Source organism: Cydia fagiglandana, chromosome 8, assembly GCF_963556715.1.
Source record: "Cydia fagiglandana chromosome 8, ilCydFagi1.1, whole genome shotgun sequence".
In the NCBI taxonomy this organism is placed as follows: Eukaryota; Metazoa; Arthropoda; class Insecta; order Lepidoptera; family Tortricidae; genus Cydia; species Cydia fagiglandana.
The window spans coordinates 541,128-559,118 of record NC_085939.1 but is presented as its reverse complement, the minus strand read 5'-3'; the positions used below and the strand labels follow the sequence as shown (position 1 = coordinate 559,118).

Genomic DNA, 17,991 nt, shown 5'->3' with positions numbered 1-17,991 from the left:
AGCACTTCCGCATGCCCTAGCCTAGGCAGAATGGACACTATAAAGGGTATAGTAGCTGTAACAAAACTTAGCCAAGATATTTAAAAATTCATTACCGCTTCTGAAAAGTAAATATAGGTATGTGAAAATAACTTATAAAACTTTGCCTAAGTATTTTTACATAATAAAATAAATACCACACGAAATAATCAGTATCCGCATAATAAAATGACGCTTGTCAGAGGCGGCAATTCGCGATAACATTTTGCGGAAGCATCGCTCGCATTCGCCGGTCGTAGTCAAAAATTAGTCGTCGTCTTGTTCTTGTTCCCGAAGTTTTATCTCCCAAGCAATGTGTGCGAGGCACGGCGGGGGAGGAGGGCGCGCGGCGGGAGGCGCCGAGCGCGGCTCGTCCGCCCGCGCCGCCACCGCACCGCATCATCAGTCCGCGCCGGAGAGCCGACCGCGACGCTCGTCCGTGAGTCTGTTCCCTCAGATACGCTGCTGGTTTACGGCGTGCCGTAACACGACACGTTTGGAGGGACCGACGCATCAACGCGTGTGCCTGGTGCTCTGTGAACGCTGGATACTGTGCTATTAGTGTTGTGAACTATGATGCAAGTGTGCTGAAGTTACTCTATTGACATCTAATACCAGGATTTTTAAAACTGCCAGTTCCGGATCTGCTTAGCCGGTGAGTCTGAGTAACTATCGAAGCTTATCGCAAACGCGCTATCGCGTACTCACGCATTTCCGACTGCGCCCGATAAGACAGCTATGCTGTGCTTAACGATATGAAATTTTGGATACGGCAAAGGGGCAAAATATTACTAAGAATCCGTTTTATGCCAGATTAGACCAGCAAGAACCATGTCATAGTTCAAAACCTATACATATGAACTAACTTTGTTATCTGTTTTTATATTTTTTTGTTCTAAAAACCTGCAAGTAAAAAATACATTTCGTATAAAAATACCCTTTATATATTACTCCTCTTATAATATCCCTCGAGATTAGGGGCTTCGAAATAATAATACCCACCCCTACAATGTAACAACGTCCCCATTGATCCTTGCAAATATGCGCTCCGGCAGGTGACAACCCTAAATATATCACTGGGTTATGCCCCGGACCATTGGGCCTACGCCCCCAATAACGTACAAAACAAATAACAGAGTTACTTTCAATGTAATTTAGAAATAATACTGGCTATAGTAAACTTCTTTTTTAACGTTTGGCAAGTAAACAACGACTGAATTGTATTTTTAACACAAAGCTAAATAAAAACTTTAGAATGACGCGATAACCCATCTTAATTCTAACAGTTTAAAACTAGTCTTATAACATTCCAGTTAAATGATTAAACGTTGCTTATTAAAAACAAAATAGTTCAGAAAATGGCACTGCACATTCAATTTTAATATTTTAGGTAATACCTACTATTGTGACCATCGTTAATTAATTATGATTTCAAATCTAATTAATACTGAACAAGCGCCATTAAAAAAATGACGCCTTGTTGCCATACGACTACAAGTAACAATCATTTCTGTATTAGGTGTATAAACGTTCAGTATATCAATACCGCAGTAAACAACATTACTATTCTGGAGCCATATTTTTCTTTAGAAAAGTAACTTTTATTAATCACAGTGTAAGCATTTATGAAGCTTACTATAACATGCTATTGTAATTGACTAAGTAGAGTGGAAACAATAGGAATATCCTAAACTTAATATGTAATAGTTAATATAATGTAATCTATAGGTAGCTTGTCTCTAGGTGTACTTTTTATATAGAACATTACTTTGTCTGCAGATAATCGTGATGAAAGTGGTCAGTTTGCAACTGCCTTCCGGGCCGAGCATGGAGCGGCTTCCGCTGCCATTCAGCCCGACGGAACTGTTGTGGCGGTACCCGTTGCCGTGGGCGCCGCCGCCTCCGTCGCCTCTTGGCGACGCAAAGGCCCAGCTGCCCGCTGGTCTCCCCCCAGAACCCCGTCTCTGGACCAGAGAAGACGTCGCCGTTTTCCTCAAATGGTGTGAAAGGGAATTCGATCTACCAAACTTTGATATGGATCTTTTTCAAATGAATGGTAAGCGACACAATCAATGGCGAGTAATTATGTCCATTTTCTGGAAAAAAGAATTGTTTGCTAATCGCTCCTTTGGTTTACAGGTAAAGCGTTATGTCTCCTTACGAAAACGGATCTCGGGGAACGCTGTCCGGGGGCTGGTGACGTTTTACACAATGTTTTACAAATGCTGGTGCGAGATGCTGCGCTTTTGGGGAGAGTGCCGTCGTCCCCGGTGACGCCGACGGCGCGCGGCGCCCCTTACCCGCCGTCGCCGCACTCCCACCCCCCGACTCCCACATGGGCCATGGATGGCTTCCATCACTTCCATAGCGCTGCTGCGGCTGCCGCGCAGCCCAACTCAGTAACATTGAGCCCTGCACCATCCGTCGACAGTTCAGGAAGTCCCCAAAGAGGAGAAACAATGAGCTATGCGCCATCATATGTACCATCTACGACAGCTGTGGTTCAGAACGCAAGCTCTGGAAGCAATCATTCGGATTCAGATGAAGAAGCTCAATTCACGCCCCAACCACGTTCGCCAAAGGAAGTTCCAATGGCGAATTCAGCTTCGCAAAACCACCAAGCGCAGCAGCACTCGCACTATCGCGCTCAACATAGAGAATTCTTTCCGAGTGATATGCCAGAATCTAACACAAGTAAGTAAATATATTATCATTACTAAGTTAATGAATAGTAAACATACTTCATTCCGATTCAGACGTATTTAATAATGTTTGTCCATACAAAAATTGAACTATACTGCCACTACGACCTTGGGGAAAAACCACAAGCATAAAAATCTTATACTTATTACAACAAAATCACTCGTAGAATATAAATAGTATCTAATCGTAATTTATGTTATTTTCAGACGGAAGACTTTTATGGGACTTCCTCCAACAACTGCTTAATGACCCAACCCAACGATACACAAACTATATCGCCTGGAAGAACCGAGAAACTGGTGTTTTCAAGATCGTCGACCCTGCTGGCTTGGCAAAACTGTGGGGGATTCAGAAAAACCATCTTTCAATGAACTACGACAAGATGTCCCGCGCTCTGAGATACTACTACCGTGTAAATATTTTACGGAAAGTGCAGGGTGAACGACACTGCTACCAGTTCTTGAGAAACCCGATTGAACTGAAGAACATAAAAAATATCTCGCTCTTGAGGCAACAAATGAGCCCAACCCGTGTAGCCCCGCAGCCTGTAGTAAAGACAGAAATGAAGGAAGAACGCTGTGAAGAAGATCCCGCGGACGAGGATATGCCAACCGACTTGAGCATGGCCGCGTCAGAGCCGTGGCGGAAACGCGCGCGCCCCGAACCCATCTCCGCGCCCGCGCCGCACGAAAAACATCGCATCAGTGCCCTCATCGGAGAGAGCATGCTACTCAAACGAGAATCCGAATATACTCCTGAACATTATGCGCTAAATCTCAAAAGTGAAAAATGTGAACAATGATCATCGAAGACGTAAGCTGGACACTAACTGTGCAACGCGTGATTAATGCAAGCATTCGTGCGAAAACAGCTCCACCCACTAAAATTCTAGTCAAAATCCTCTCAGAAAGGGTTTCTTGCAGTCTTCCTATAAAATAATTTATATTTGGTGAGATTCCAACGATTAACGTCACAAAGCTGAGAGTACTTTGACGGATTTAAGATGGTCTTTGGAGTTTAAAGCAGGGTATGGACCTTAATGCCTTTGTGCCAAGTGATTTTTAATTTTTAGTGTCAATTAAATTAAGTAGTTAGCAAAAGGGACAAGAGTTTATTTGTGTTAACATAATAGAGACTGTTATATTTTGTGCAATGAATAAACGGCTGCCGTGAGTATGAGCAGTTGCAGAGATCATTGTTGCCAAAAGTCAATAAGTATGTGTGTGCGTAACTAGTTACTTACGCGCTTGTTGATGCATTTTGTAATTTAATTTAGTCGTATGCATGTTTATTCTTTTTATGTACTAGCAAAAAAGAAAACAACTCCAGAGTTTAAACCATAAAAACCTGTTCAAAGATACCAATATCGTCTTCCATTATATTTTGGCAATCCAATTATGTTGTAGCGAGCAAATCAAATTTATTTCGGGCGAGCCTACCACAAAAACGGCAGCTATTTCTTGATAGTATACCTAGCACATCACGTAAAATGTCAAAAAATAAATATTTACAAAATTGACAATAATAGACAAAAATTACCTAAAATGCCTTGAAAATTATTAAAACTTCCACTGTGATAAATGTAAAGTGGTAGACGTGTAGAAAATTCTAGGGCTTAAACTCAAAGATTTCCAGCTACAATTTTCTGTGATCTCTTTTATCAATATAGGACATATAGGTAAATGTCATGAAGAATAAATATAAAGATATCTTGTAAATATTACGTAAGATATTATAAGGTAACTTAGCATTAAGAAACTGACTGTAAAGAGAATGTATGTATATGATTTGTAAAACAAAAGTGGAGCTTTATAAAAATACCTGGTATATTCTGTATGTACTAGCTAGTACACCTGAGTTTGTATTTTTACAATTATTTCTACATCGGCATAACCTTGCCATGATTTCCAACTTGTTGTACACAATATAAGCATGTGTTTCATTTAAAAATATTGTGTCAGATTTATTATAACGTAAAAATAAATGAAGATAATGTTAACCGACCTATTATTGAACCCTATTACTTCAGACAAGAAAACTAAATAAATTTATGTCTTCGCCAAACATTTATTCAGTTGCAGCTGAGCTGAAAAAAAACAACTGATACTGTAAACAAAACATCAAAACTATTGAACCCTTTCACATAATATCACGAGAACAAAACAACCGAAGAGAATGCTTCCTCCGAGCTCCGCCGCCGGACTATTACTGTTTTAGTCCGGCGTACAGTACGGGGACATCATGGCTGTTACTAGGGCAGTAGAATTTTAGTGAGCGAGGCCTTGCTGGAAGATTTTTTGTCCCCACGTAAGGCAACACAAGACACTGCTTAACTAATTTAAAGCACATTATCGATTTGCTATCGAGTGCGGCACTCTTAATATGGACGCTGCTTAAACCATCATATTATTGATGTTACAGGCCAATGATGATGATGATCTTAGCTTACAATACCTAAAGTCTAAACTACATTAAACATTAGTATGAGGTACATTAGTGTTATTTTTTACCTAAAACATATTTTTGTAAAAATGGGAGAACCTCAAAAAATTGTCTGATTAGTCGAGAACATGCAACGGGGCTCGTAAATGAAAAATATTAAACACCTAAACCTAAAAATGCACAATGATCCTTATCCTGAGGCCAGCTCATACTATAAATCAGGGATGTTACGGAGCTCCGTTTCCGTTAAGGCGGAACTTCCGTTTGGTATTACACATCCGTTTCTGTTCCGGTTCCGTTATGTTTGAAACGGAAGTTATAACGGATGTCAATGTTTCGCGCGGCGGCGGCGTACATCAAAAACGGTAGGTATAGTAGGTACATAGTAGGGAACATTTTTTTTGCTTCTAACACCTAGAAGGGCAATGTTTTTTGCTGCATAATAATGGCTGATTAATAGTTATTTGGAATTTTTGATTTTAATAGACCTACCCTTAACATCTCGTCCACCTGTCACTCAGGCTCCGATTTTGGTTCCGGTTCCGTTAAACTAAATTGAAAAAATCTGTTTCCGTTTTCGGTTCCGATAAAACCACATCCGTTACATCCCCGCTATAAATGTAAGTAGGTACACAAAGTACTGGGACATAGCATTAAACCATAACTAAACAGGTTATTTAATAAAATTTGTTGGAAGAGATCCCTCAATAGGATAAGTTCGCCTTAGTACTTATTTGATACGTATGTTACTATCTACTAGTTTTGTTATGTGCAACAAGTGGTTATTACTACTTAGGAGAATCAGAAATAGAGGCGCCATCTATCGCCGAGTAGCATAACCTCCAATATAAACAGTTCAAAGATAAAGACCGGTCAAGTGCGAGTCGGGTTCGCACGAAGGGCTCCGTACCATTACGCAAAAAAAAACACAACTCGTATGGAAGCCCCACTTATACTTATTTTATTCTGTTTTTATTGTTTGTTGTTATAGCAGCAACATAAATAAATCTGAAAATTTAAACGCTATCACGGTATGTCATACAGCCTGGTGACAGACAGACAGAGGAGTCTTAGCAATAGAATAGAGTCCCGTTTTTAGCCTTCGGGTACGGAACCCTAAAAGTGCCACTCCTGTGAATGAGGTTATTTGCTCCGTGCATGACTGTGACGCCGCCGCCACAGTGGGTTTGGGCCGTATTGCTTGACAATCGGCACTTGTTGGCAGTTGCCTAATAGTATGAAGATGCCGTCCCACGTATGTTCATATTTTCACCACTTCGTGCATTGGCGTCGCTTGTATTTCCCCCACTACCAACTTCATACATAGCCAATATGGTTCTAATTGACTTTTTGTTTTGAGTAACTGACTAGTTACGAGCTCTTGACTCAATCAACAAGGTCCTCACCTGGTCATATTTTTTCAATTTTTGCCTGTAAAGTGCCATATTGATATAGACCAAGCATTGATCTATTGCAGCAGGTCTTTAAAGTTCATTACTGATGCCTGCTAAATCTAGGAAATTACATATTTTTTATTTCTTACTTACTCAATGTTGGTCCTTACTGAACTTTTGGTATACAACAAAATTTAAGCCCATAAAGTTAAATAAGTTATCAAATCAGTATGTCAGATTGGGTAGTGGAATTTTAAAACAAAAAACATAATAAAATAATAGCATTTATTGAAATAAGTGGTATCACTACAGTATACTTATTAATATATGGAACTTTCGTCAGAACCTATGATTCAGCATCTGCAAGTTGGCTTTGGAAAAAGATAATGTCATCGGCAATGACTGTTGAAGCTGTTCGGACTTGTCCATCCTCAGTTTTAATCTCCCCGTAGGATAACTTTCCCATGACATAGACTCTTTGTCCTTTCTTGAGGTATTTGTACACAGTATCCCTTAAGCCAGGCTTAAATACGCTCACTCTGTGCCAATCTGTTCTGTGCAACATATCACCAGATTCATATTTGTAATTGAAATGTGTGGCAAGTGGAAAATTCACAACTGGACGCTCCTCTGTTCCTCTTTTTTGAGGATCTGCACCTACCCTTCCGAGAAGTGTGACTTGATTAATAGCTAAAAAGAAAAATATTGTATGAATGATATGGAAACAAAATAAAGTATGTATCTATCATTTTATGAATTTATATTTTTATACATACTTTTCTCTGATTTCTGGGTATCAAATTGAATGGCTGTTGTATGAACGTCCGAACATGGGACTGCTGTGAATTGGCGTGTGGCGCTATAAATCTAAAAACCATAACTTGAATTAACTACATATAAATAATTACAGATAAGTAATTCATAACCTCTCTTTACATTAAAAACACAAGGAATTAATACAGTGAAACTTACCTTACAAATGTAAATAACTAAATAGTAGTTTTCTTTTTACGCTTAACATTAAAACAATATCAAACTCATCTATGAACAAGATATTAAAAGTTAGAACAAAGTGTTTGCCGGTAATATTAAGAGTTAGGTTAGTAAAAAAATAACATGTATTAAAGATTATATTATTGTATAACGACTTACCCTAGAAAGGCGAAACATTATGAAGTGTACTGTGCTCTTCAATTGTAAATATATTTCCGAAACTAAATGTTTTAAATGATTAACTTAACATGGGGTTATCTCATTATTTGCGTCGAATCGTTAAAAAAAAGTAATGAATTTAAAAAATTACAAGAACCATAAACAACTGTCTAACTTTTTTTAAGCTCACTCTACAAAGAGTTTCCCTTATGCCGGCTACATACGTAACGATAAATCGTAGCGATTAAACAGCACAGAGGGGCTACCGCCAAAACCGAAATTCGCAAATTGCGGGGATCTTTCTCTTTTACTCTAATGAAGGCGTAATTAGAGCGACAGAGAAAAATGCCCGCGATTTGCGAATTTCGATTTTCGCGGTTATAGCCCAGGACTGCACAGTTTAATCGCTACGATTTATCGTTACGTGTGTGGCCTGCATTAGTAGAAAAGAGCGGCAAATTAAAAAAATGTAGGCGACTTATAGAAAATTTGAAATTCGCGCCTTTTTCTACTGACAAACTTGTTTGACCGATTATATTTTTCAAACGAAGGGTACGATCGTATAGAGCTCTTGAAAATAATGTTGCCACAAACAAAATAGTCGTTAATGCGTCGTTTTGTTTCCTCTTTTTCTATTCGTTGGTTCATTGACAGTTGTATTTGTGGTTATACCTACCTATAGATTAGTGAAGTTATAACTCCAAAAACCACCACCATACCCAATCCTGGAAAAGTTGTTGCCTGTGAAGGATGCCTTCAGCTGCGAATCCTAAGTCCGAAAAGCCGGCCTCTTCGGAGGCAACGGACAATACACCAGTACGACAAGTCTTGACGATTATTGAACATAAAATCCGTAATTTGGAAAAAAGAAAGGTATGTACGCTGCTAATATACTGCACGAGACAGACCGACACCCAGATGTATTTATGTATCTCTCGGGTTCAACTATCATTTTTTTTAATATTTAACAAAATTTAATTGTTATGCCCGTATAAGTGTTATACTTTCGCTAGTATAGTATCTTGCACAGGTCAGTTAATTTGCCGTGAATTGCTGACGCCATTTTTACATGTGCTCATCCAGTGTTGACGATACAAAAGGTGGACATAAGTAATGAGCGCCCAAACACGGAGTTCGTTTACTAAACCGGCACTTATTGAAACTAACACGTGGTACAATGCTCCTGTTGTTTAATAACTAATAGTGTTAATATACTTGAAGGTTTTAACGTCGTCAACATGATGATTATGGTGATATTCATGATTGAATCATTTGTTACGAGTTCTTATAAGTATGTTCTTTGTTCTGCCGGTATTTAATAGTACATGTAACACTAGCCTCTGCCTGCGACTTTGTCCGCATGAAAGGCGTTAAATGCACTTCCAGACAACCCTATTTGGACCCCTTCCAGAATATCAGCACCCAAATTGTATATGCAGTATTCAAATTTCAAATCACGTTGGAAATGTTTCTTGTGTCTTAACTATTTTATATATTACTTAAAAATTTTATGAAACAAGTTCTTGCTGTCTAGATCTTGCTGACATCTGTTTCTAGATGTAAAACTTGTTTATGTACTTATAAAGTTCAAATTTAATAAGCTATTTAGGTACCTAAATTTGTTTATACATCATGTATGCTAAGATTATATTCATCACAGACCTATATTGACTCTTAATGGCTTCTAGAAAGGACTGTTTGAAGTTTCCTTCATTTCTTGACCAACCTATTAATTCCCTCAATCATTCAAGCAGTGACCTTGATGTTAATGTAAACTTTTTTAATTTTCAGAGTAAGTTGACTTCATACAGAGACTTACAAAAATCTGGCAAAGAACTAAATGCTGATCAGAAGATAGCAGTTGCCAAGTATGATGAAGTAGCTCAGACATTAGAGTTTGCTCGAGACCTCTCAAAGCAAATAACGTCCATAGCTGTCTCAACCGAAAAGGAAGCTAAAAAACAAGCAAAAAGGGTATGTGTTAATTTATTTTTAGTTGTGCTGATATCAGATGCATGGCAGTATGACTGCGGGGTCACCTTCTTACCTGACTACAGGAAAATTTATAATACCATTGTATCATTACTAATGAGATGATTTTGTTCATTCAATTCTAATAAGGAAGATATTTTGTCCTGAGATGACTTCTGCCTTTATACTTTACTATTGGTGAACAATCCAGTATGATTTTGCCGTAACTCTAGAGTGAAAATGAGCCAAATATTTGGCCCATCTACTCAATAAATTATCTATGAAAAGAGAGCCTGTCAATGGCGCTTACACCATTATTAATGATGCTCTGATATAAATACAATGCCGCGTAATGTTGATGCTTCATAGGCTTCATAGCCAATACCCCATTTTTCACGCCTGCCACAAATACTAGTTAGGGACAAGTTTTGTCTGTCAAAAGTAATGTAATAAGAATTAAAATAGAGAACCTATGAGCCTGTACCTGTGCCAATATATTATTATTATTATTACAGCTTTATTTATTTCAGCGAATATAATGTTTGTTTATATGTTGTTGTATTATTTGTTAATTCTTTTCACTGATCCCTATTGGGTAAAAGCCTCGTCGAGTCCCTTCCATTGTTCTCTATCTGTAGCTAATTTCATCCAATTTATTCCTGTTTTTCCAACTATTTGAACTATGTCGTCTGACCAGCGCCAATATAATAAGAATGAAATATGACAGGAAACCTGGATTCGCTATGCGGCCGACACAAACAAGATCCGTGAGGTCCTTCTCATCTTGGATTGCCTCACACAAATGGGCAATGCTGAAGCTAGGGATGATTTCTTGAATGGGACGAACGGAGCAGCTAAATTGACAGAGGAGGATCTTAAAATTCTTGATGATTTGTAAGTATTCTTTAATAATTAAGTGTAACAATTTAAAATGTCAAGTTATAGTTTCTTCATACGGTCACTATGTGAATACCTCCATTCAAATGTACAGGCCGCGACGCACAACATTATGCCCTTAATACGAAGTGGGAACGCGGCCTAACGTGAAACAACTGCATAAGCTACTCGCATTCGTGCCACTCATAAAACTGCAAGCCTCAATTATTTAATTTGTTTCCGTACAAATATATAAGTTATAATAGCAGATTAAGACAAACGATTAATAGCTAGTCGTAATTGAGGCTTGAGGCGTTTATTTTATGAATAACGCCACAAGCGTCTTCTTTACAGTATATTTTTTAAAGAAACCATATCGAGTATACGTATTTTCCCTCTATCCAAGGTACCCCGAAGTGACGCCGAAACACGAGGCCAACGAGGAGGGCCAGCCCGGATTCCCCGCCCACACGACGAAGGCGGCCGAACACATCTACGCCATCATCGACGGCAAACCGAAGGAAATCCTGGGCACCACGTACGCCCACATCAAGGAGATCATCATGACCGTACACAGCTGCGGCTACTTCGACAAAGTCTCGGACGACAGCGTGGCTCCCTCGCCGGGCGCGGAGGTGGCGCCGGAGGCGGAGGCCGAGCCGGCCGCCGAGCCCGCCGAGCCTGCGCCTGCGCCGCTCGCCTATCCTGCGCCGCTCGAGCCGCACGCGCTGCCCGCCGCCTACCCGCTGCGCCCGCTGCCGCCCATCACGCTGCAGGAGGTCGAGCACGCCTACTTCGCCCAGCAGTACCCGCAGCAGCGGCCGATCGCCGAGGTCATCGGCTCGCAGAACTTCTTCTTCCTGCAGGAGTCCGAGATCGACAGCCCGGTCGGCACGCCGCAGCCGCCGCCGATGAACCCGCCGTCGCCGCCGGGGCCCATCCCGACGCAGACCTTCACCAACCAGCACTTCGTGCCGATGCAGGAGCCGGGCCCGCTGCCGATGCCGCCGCCGCACTTCCAGGCGCCCTACGTGCCGCTGGCCGCGCCGCTGCCGCCGCCGCCGCAGCCGCCCGCCGGCGCCGAGCCCGCCCAGCAGCCGCCGCCGGAGCGCGCCGAGCCCGCCGAGCGCCAGCCCTCCCCCGACGCCGACGAGTGGCGCGAGCCGCGCAGCCCGGAGCGCGAGGACGGCGCCGAGCGCAAGACGCAGGGCCAGGGTGACGGCCAGGGCAGGTTCCGGCGGTACCGCGGCGGCGGCGGCCGCGGGGCGCCCAACGGGTACCGCGGCCGCGGCGGCTACCGGCCGCACGACGGCTACCAGGGCCGCCACGCCGAGTACCAGCCGCGCGCCGGCAAGGACGGCCCGCCGCGGCAGTACAACGACAACTACCAGAGCCGGCCCAAGGACGGCTACCGCGGCCGCGACGGCTACTACGGCAACGGCGACGCCGGCGAGCACCCGCAGCACGAGAACGGCCAGAGCTACGGCGGCGGCTTCAAGAGCCGCGGCCGGGGCGGGCGCGGCGCGCGCGCAGCTCCCCGCCCGCCGCGCGCGCGCGCAGCCGGCGCCGCGCACGCGCACAGCAGGGACCAGCCCGACCAGTGAGCCCAAACATAAACATATTCGTTTTCTGTATGAAGGACTAAATCGTTCGTGGAAGGCAGATTTCACCGGCAACAACGCGCTGTGGTAACAACAAACGGAGATTATGGTATAATAAAAAAATAAATTAAAAAAACAATAAAAAAAAAGTAAAATAATAAAAGATGAAACTGAATAAAAATAAGTTACTTGAATTTAGATGTATGATATATGCGATTATAATAAGTTACGTAATTCTAGATTCTATAGGTGATAGTCGCCGCGGTGGACGAGTGCCGCTCCGCCGAGGGCCGGGCACACGGCTCGACTGTAACTACCGGGACCTTGATTCCAAATCTCATTGATCTTTGTACTTTTCATACCGTTCGTATTAATTCATTACATGTGTTCCGATGTTAAACATACTTTTGTTTCACTGAGCCGAATTATTTTGAAGTCAGTGATATGGCCTGATATGATATTGCACGAAATAATGTGTTGATTTGTTAAGGTTTTTTTAACAAATGAAAAATGGAAAGGTATATAATCACTTGTATGCTTGTGTATTTTATAAAAGTACTTTTTTTCATTAAACCAGTGATAAATAAATAAAAGAGCAGGTTAAAACCATAAAAATATTGTCACTGAATTGTTACTCTATATTTGGTTCTAGCCTCCAATTTTATTTGACTACATTCTTCTCAATAGAGGCTGTGTGCAAGCAAATTAAAAGTATTCTATGAACAGCATTTTGTTTTATTTTAATGCAACCGGTAAAACGCGTAAGATGCAGAGAAAGTAAGTAAAGGACCAGCAAAAGTGAATAATTCACCTTTAGTAATTCATAATAGCGCCCTTATTAAAAATAATCAGGTGACTTCAGTCTACATCTTCGAGCAACACGGAAGGGAGGCGGCATTCGCACTATTTCCCCTCTGCCGAGGTACAAGATTAGCGCGTCAATTTAATCTAGCGCGGGTAATAAAACTAGTTGCACTTGGATTTTTCACTAGATCGAGTCCAGACGCGCGCGCGAACACTGCTGCACAAAAATGCCTGTTTGCTCGATTTTTTGTTATAAAAAGAGGTCGGGGACATCAAATTTACAAAAAGAAAGTGTTACATTTCACATGTAATATTTTTTTTACATATCATACGTTAAATTACATTTAAATACAATTATTATATTTTAGTCTCAAGTAATTGTTGGATTTATCGATTTTGCTCGCTCAGTACAAATTGCGGATCGGTCGAGCGACAAATCCGACTTCTCATCTCTCAGAATACAATGACACTTCAAAGAAAATGTGTTAGTGTGCGTGTTGTAACACTAGTCACTCGTCCGTACACAAAAAGAGATCGAGGTTTGCAAGATTTGTCTTTGACGTGTGTCATTTTCTATGTATTTGTCTCGTCATTACAGATTGGATTTTGTATGTACGTGTGTGAGAAATGCGACTGTGTGCACCTTTCCCCCCGCGAAAAATGGCAGAAATATTTGTACGGCGAGATATCGCTTGGGCCCCTCCCTTCCGACATGTCGGAAGCCGGTGTTGCTCGAAGGTCTACATCATACTAAAATTTTGTGAGATTTGACTGAAACCACTTTGCCTATTTTTGCTGCAGGGTCCTTTGTCCATGAGTAGGTACTGCCATTCATGCATAAAGCCAACTACTGTTTTTAGTAGACACTATACACCAAGGCCTGTTCACTTCCTAAGAAAGTTATGTCCCCAAATAATTGCGCATGTGTGCGCCTGAAGCTTCTATGTGTGCGTTGGCCTCCGAGAAAAAGTTGCGAGTAATAAAAATAAAAACATTTTTCTACAGCAACATTGCTCCCAACTCTGATTTAAATTATCACGAATTTTATACATAATTAATCATAAAACGGGACTTAAAACGCTTAAAACTTAATTACACGCGATTAAGTTTTATAATGAATATTTGCTTCCAACTGTCTTTATCAATATTCATAAAATATATTATGGAGGGTAGGTACGTCTACCCACCATAATAAAAAAATATATTTGTCAATGACTCTGTCCAACTGCTGTGGTTAAAGTTCATAACGATAATTTTATTTATTAAATCTTTAAATAATAAATACAACGTAGTGGTACAACCACTTAAGACTGTAAGTCTGTACCTACATAGATTACAGCAATGCACATAGAAAATGTGCTAAATGCGGAGCAACGGCTGTTGAAGCAGCCAGAGTGAAATTTATACAGCTTTAGTGGGTTCAGAAGGAACCGAGTCATAACGCATCTGGAAAGCGTATTAATTAACCGTGAAGAAATGTATGAATGAATACAAGTTAGAAATCTGTGTAAAATGCCGTGTGTAAAGTGTAGTGTATCTGTGTGTAAAGTGTAATAGGTAGGCATGCCTAATGTTATTTGTATAATACTGAAAACTTTGTGAATGCGCTTTATTAATACCAATACCCGCCAGGCTAAACCGGTTGTCAACTTTAGTTCCATTGGTACACATTGAGGGCGCCAGTAGTATAAACGTATAAACGGTTGGGGAAATTTTTTTGTAAGGAGTTACCGTTCTTCTCCTAGTGAGTATTATATTCTTTGCTATACACCCTGCGGACTTATTATAGCTGGTCAAGCAAATCTTAGAAAAAGGCGCGAAATTCAAATTTTCTATGGGACGATTGTTTATAAGGATAACCCTTCACGCCTACATTTTTTTAAATTTGCCGTCTTTTTCTACTGACAAGATTTGCTTGACCAGCTATACCTACTTAGATATTATATACCGGGTGTGGCCTGTAATATGAGCAAAAAATTAAACTAGGCTGAACTCCTCATATTGACAAACATTAGTTCAGCAACTTTTAAAAATAACTTGCATTTTGATTTTTAATACACAAAGTTTATTCTAAGACGCAATGTATTGCGAATTTAATTATGTTTAAGGCGTGTCAATCACAATGATAATGGCGACCATTGAAGAAAATATTATTTATTTTGTATGAAAAATAGGAAGTCTAAGGCTTTTTAAAAGTTGCTGAACTAATGTTTGTCAATATGAGGAGTTCAGCCTACAGTTTAATTTTTTGCTCATATTACAAGCGACACCCGGTATACCTAACACATGAGTACCTAAAGATTCAAACGAGTCAAACTCCAATTATGTAATTATTTTATTAAGCATAAAAACGCGATAAATTGGGATGTATCTAGGTGTGAAGTAGGTACTAATAGATATACATTGGTGTGGGTACATTTTTTAACCGACTTCCACTTCGGTATTCGGTTGTGGCTAATTTTTTTTTCTATGTACGTTCACCGATTACTCCGAGACCCGTAGTCCGATTTGAGTAATTCTTTTTTGTTTGAAAGGAGCTATATACCTTCGAGTTGGTCCCATTTTAATTTAGTTCTGTTCTGATGATGGGATCCATGAGGAATTGAGGGAACTCCTCAATTTTTAAAGGCACATGCATGGTGATTTGGGTATTTTCTTAAGCAACTCGAGCATTTTCTCCCGAAAACCACCACTTTGATGAAATAGACCTGATGATGATGATTGTTTTGATGATAATAATGATTTTTTAAATGTAGTATGTTCAGCGATTACTCCGGCACCTGTGATCCGATTTGAGTAATTCTTTTTTTGTTTGGAAGGAGTTGCCTTCAAGGTGTTTCCGTATTATTTTTGGTTCTGGTCTGATGATGGAATCCATGAGGAATTGAGGGAACTCCTCAGTTTTTAAAGGCACGTGTAAAGTGATTTCGGTGTTTTCTAAAGTAACTCGAGCATTTGCTTCCGAACACCGCCAATTTGATGTAGTGCAAGTGTAGCCTTACCACGAGTTTGACATTGACATATTCGCTAAGTTAGCGACGCTAACGTCTTCGTAACTTACTTTTTTTGCATCTCGCTCACACTAATATGCCAGTACGAGCGAGATGCAAAGAAAGTAAGTTACACACACGCTAGCGAATAAATCAATGTCAAACTCTTGGTAAGCTAGCTGGTAAGGCTACTGATCGGGGGTTAGGGTTAGGAGTTAAGGGGTCGGGGATTAAGAGGTCGGGTAATGGTGGTTGAAGGGCTGCTGGTTCAGGGCCGAGGGGTACATGGATCAGGGGTTGATGCGCTGTGAGGTAGAGTGATCGGGGGGGTTGAGGGATTGGGTCAGTGGCGGGGCGGAGGTTGGATTTAGTGTAGAGACAGGAATTATAATTTCCCAGACAGACTCGAGAAAATTCCTGATTACATAATGCGTTAAAACAAAAAATGGAAAAATAAAAACTTTTTACAAAAAAAAGAAAACCGACTTCAAAAAGGATGAAATAAAATATTATCCTTTTTAAGTCTATGCGTTACCAACTGATATGTTTGAAGTCGGTGCCAAGCCAAGTAGTAACAATACCCGTCAAAAATAATCAGCTTTATGACTATAAATCCCATTAGAACTGTATTAATAACTATTATAAATGTGTAAGTAATTCTGTCTCCCTCTTTGTCGCTTTTTCATGGCTAAACAACTGAACCGCTTTAGGTGAAATTTGGCAACAATTCCTTGAATTGTTTTATATTTTGAAACGTGTAGTCCTCTGAATCAGGGACGGGAAATAACTTAAGTCCCAATCCCACGCGTGCGTGCCGACAAACATGGTACGGACTGTGCCAAGAAGGTTTGATAGTGTGTTCTTAGGTATAGTCGACGTCAAAGATATGTTGACACTTTTCCACCTTACTCCTTTGTATGTAATAAGACGAAAAGTGTAAACATATTTTGAACGTCGACTGTACCTACAGAAAGTACGTTCATTGTCGTCGTGTAAGGCAATCCAACGTACATCCTTATCGAATCGCACCAAAATCATGGTATGCTTCAAAAGTTGGCTTGGCACCGACTTCAAACATATCAGTTGGTAACGCGTAGACTTAAAAAGGATAATATTTTATTTCATCCTTTTTGAAGTCGGTTTTCTTTTTTTTGTAAAAAGTTTTTATATTTTTTAAATATTTACATTTCGACAGAATGATTTTCGTAGCCTTCACTAGAAGTATCTTATTATTAGTCTCCGGCAGACCAATCAACATCACCGCCCCCAGGGCCGACACACCCCACAGTAACTAAAAAGAATTAAAATCCACTTCTTATTTTTCTTTTCTAAATCCTTATATGGCCACAGAATAAATAATAGTACTATGTACAGAAAACTCTAACAAAACGCGTCTATCATGATCAGCACAGATATGGCCGTCAGGTGGCGACAACGCCACGCGCGGCTTATGGCAAACCCCAAAATTGGGGTCGAACGGATGTACTTTTAGCTACCTGTAGCAAAGCGACGAAATCGCGGAGCCTGATACGCCTGATATGGCCCCAAAATACCTAATTGGCCCAGAGGGGAATTAGGCCCTATCGGAATGAAATTGGCATCAATCTCCTATATTTGAAAAATATTCCCAAACACATGCATGTTACTTTCCTCGTATTCGAAATGAAAAGTAGAATGTTTAACTCCGGTGAAAGGCAACATTTCAGCCTCGGACCTTCTCGACCTCTAAACTACCTCAGAAAGTACCTACTGACAGAAATGATAGATGCACGTCAGTTAATCCACAGACAGGTAAAGCCAACGAAACTAAATAATGTAAACACACTTTCAGGGATTCATAACATTTTTATTTCAAGAAATAATTAATCGATGCCTATGTTTATATTTTAAACTGATAGCACGCATACTGTCTCACGTACTTTACTGATCATCACTGTTCGTTAGGCCTCACACGTAGAAGTAAATGATTTTACGCCACCTCAATAAGTACTGAAAGCTCCCTCACAATGGTAAAAAATAATATTCACATCGTATGAGTAG

The 17,991-nt window shown here is 40.5% G+C and overlaps 3 protein-coding genes across 3 annotated transcripts; 2 read left to right on the top strand and 1 right to left on the bottom strand.

Moving 5' to 3' along the window:
* Window positions 1–420: 420 nt before the first annotated feature.
* Window positions 421–4,724, top strand: LOC134666400 (ets DNA-binding protein pokkuri). Its single transcript, XM_063523528.1, has 4 exons — window positions 421–673; window positions 1,798–2,074; window positions 2,158–2,712; window positions 2,928–4,724. The coding sequence occupies exons 2-4, from the start codon at window positions 1,807–1,809 to the stop codon at window positions 3,521–3,523; spliced, it is 1,419 nt and encodes a 472-aa protein (XP_063379598.1). The 5' UTR covers window positions 421–673; window positions 1,798–1,806; the 3' UTR covers window positions 3,524–4,724.
* A 2,104-nt stretch (window positions 4,725–6,828) lies between these two features.
* Window positions 6,829–7,846, bottom strand: LOC134666979 (single-stranded DNA-binding protein, mitochondrial). Its single transcript, XM_063524290.1, has 3 exons — window positions 7,710–7,846; window positions 7,334–7,424; window positions 6,829–7,247 (listed from the first exon to the last, which is right to left on the bottom strand). Exons 1-3 carry the CDS (start codon window positions 7,725–7,727, stop codon window positions 6,904–6,906), a joined length of 453 nt encoding a protein of 150 aa, XP_063380360.1. The 5' UTR covers window positions 7,728–7,846; the 3' UTR covers window positions 6,829–6,903.
* A 511-nt stretch (window positions 7,847–8,357) lies between these two features.
* Window positions 8,358–12,160, top strand: LOC134666893 (translation initiation factor IF-2). The gene is made up of 4 exons (XM_063524199.1): window positions 8,358–8,582; window positions 9,501–9,683; window positions 10,408–10,574; window positions 10,963–12,160. The coding sequence occupies exons 1-4, from the start codon at window positions 8,460–8,462 to the stop codon at window positions 12,158–12,160; spliced, it is 1,671 nt and encodes a 556-aa protein (XP_063380269.1). The 5' UTR covers window positions 8,358–8,459.
* The last annotated feature ends 5,831 nt before the right edge of the window (window positions 12,161–17,991 follow it).